This window comes from Egretta garzetta, unplaced genomic scaffold, assembly GCF_000687185.1.
Source record: "Egretta garzetta isolate BGI_Z169 unplaced genomic scaffold, ASM68718v1 scaffold101, whole genome shotgun sequence".
NCBI classification, from domain to species: Eukaryota; Metazoa; Chordata; class Aves; order Pelecaniformes; family Ardeidae; genus Egretta; species Egretta garzetta.
The window spans coordinates 56697-58413 of NW_009258666.1; the positions used below are offsets into that span (position 1 = coordinate 56697).

General features: G+C 55.3%; 1 protein-coding gene across 1 annotated transcript; it reads right to left on the reverse strand.

The window, feature by feature from the left end:
- Positions 1-519: 519 nt before the first annotated feature.
- On the reverse strand, positions 520-1506 carry GPR3 (G protein-coupled receptor 3). The gene has a single exon (XM_009648468.1). It carries the CDS (start codon positions 1504-1506, stop codon positions 520-522), a length of 987 nt encoding a protein of 328 aa, XP_009646763.1.
- Between the last annotated feature and the right edge of the window lie 211 nt (positions 1507-1717).

Below are 1717 nucleotides of genomic sequence, written 5' to 3' on the forward strand. Positions count from 1 at the left end.
GGCATTAAAATCATATTAAATAATAATTAAAAAAATAATAAATAAAGGGATGGACAGCTGGGAGAAGGGGGTGGGTTCGAGCCCCTCCTCCTCTGGCAAGCGAGTCTCCCCCCCCCTTCCCCAAACGTACAAAATATATTTTTAACTCTCTGAGGTAAATAACGAGGCTGTAAAAAAAGCAAGAGGGGAGCGAACGTTCCTGGCATCGCCCCCCCTTAAAAAAATAAAGCATCATAAATAGTTTTAAAGAAAATATGAGGAACTCCCCCCTCTCTCTCACGTGCATAAATATAGATTATATTATGGATAAAAAATATGCTTTTCTCTCCTGTAAATTCAAAAAGTGGAAAAATAGAAGAAGAGAAGGGGTTGTGCCCAAAAGGACGGGGCTGGGAAGAGCTGCTCGATTCCAAGAGCTCCTGCCATGTGTCTCTGGGCATGAAAAGGGGAAAAAAGGAAAATCCCCCGACCGCAATGGGTAAGTGAGAGGTGCAGAGAGGCTGGGGAGGGGGGGCTGGGTCAGACATCGCTGGGGGAGCGGGAGCGGAAAGGCATGGTGGAGGAGAAGCACCCACAGCACACGGTCCACAGCACTTTCTGGATCTCCTGGTTCCTGAAGGCGTAAATGACGGGGTTGATCATGGAGTTGTAGGTGGCGGGGAGGAGGGTGACGTAGGTGTAGAGGGCCGGGTAGCTGTAATCCCCCAGGAGACAGTAAATGGCGAAGGGCAGCCAGCACGAAGCGAAGGTGCCCAGGATGACGGCCAAGGTGGCGATGCCTTTTCGGGTGGTGACGTAGTGGGAACTGGCCAGGAAATGTCTCTGGACAGCGATCTGGTGGGCGTGCCGGCAGACGATCTTACAGATCTGCACGTAGAGCTGGAGCATCACCGCAAAGACCATGAAGAAGGAGACGGAGAGGATGATGAGGTGGTTCTTCGTCAGGGGCTTGACAATGCTGCAGGAGGAGGGCTCCTTCAGGCAGTTCCAGCCCATGATGGGCAGGAGCCCGTAGCAGATGGAGGCTCCCCAGGTGAGGACCAACATGATATAAGTCCTGGTGACCGTCCTCTCCGAGTAGTAGGTCAGGGCGTTGTAGAGGGACAGGTAGCGGTCGATGGTGATGGTCAGCAAGCTGCTGACGCTGGCTGTGAAGGAGGTGACCAGGAGCCCCACCGTGAGCAGGCTGACCGCCTCCGACGGGATGAAGTAGACAAAGGCAAAATGCAGGATCAACCCCAAACCGGCCAGGAGGTCGGCTGTGGCCAAGCTGCCAATGAGAAGGAACATAGGAGCCCGGAAAGCTGGGGTGTAGAAGATGACCACCACCACAATGGCGTTCTCGCAGGAGATAATGGTCCCGGAGATGCAGAGGACGACGTCCCATGGGTTCAAGGCGAGGGGTTGCACCACAGATTCCAGGTCCAAGGAGCTGCTGCTGCCATTCCTGGATGCAAACCAGCCTTGCTGGCCTTTGCTGGAGTTGGGGGGCCCTTCCTCCATCATGCTGGCCCAAGCTGACCTGCTGCAGCCGAAAGCAAGAGCAAGGTCCCTCAGCACCCGCTGCCCGCAGAGGGGACCCACCCAAGCCATCCCTGTGCCACCCAGCCGGGGACAGTCCTGCCTCCCCCCAAAAGTTATCTCCGGGAGGGGGAGAGTGGCGCATGCAAGGGGGTGCTCGCTGTTTGCTCCAGGGGGATCTTTCTGGACAAGGTGA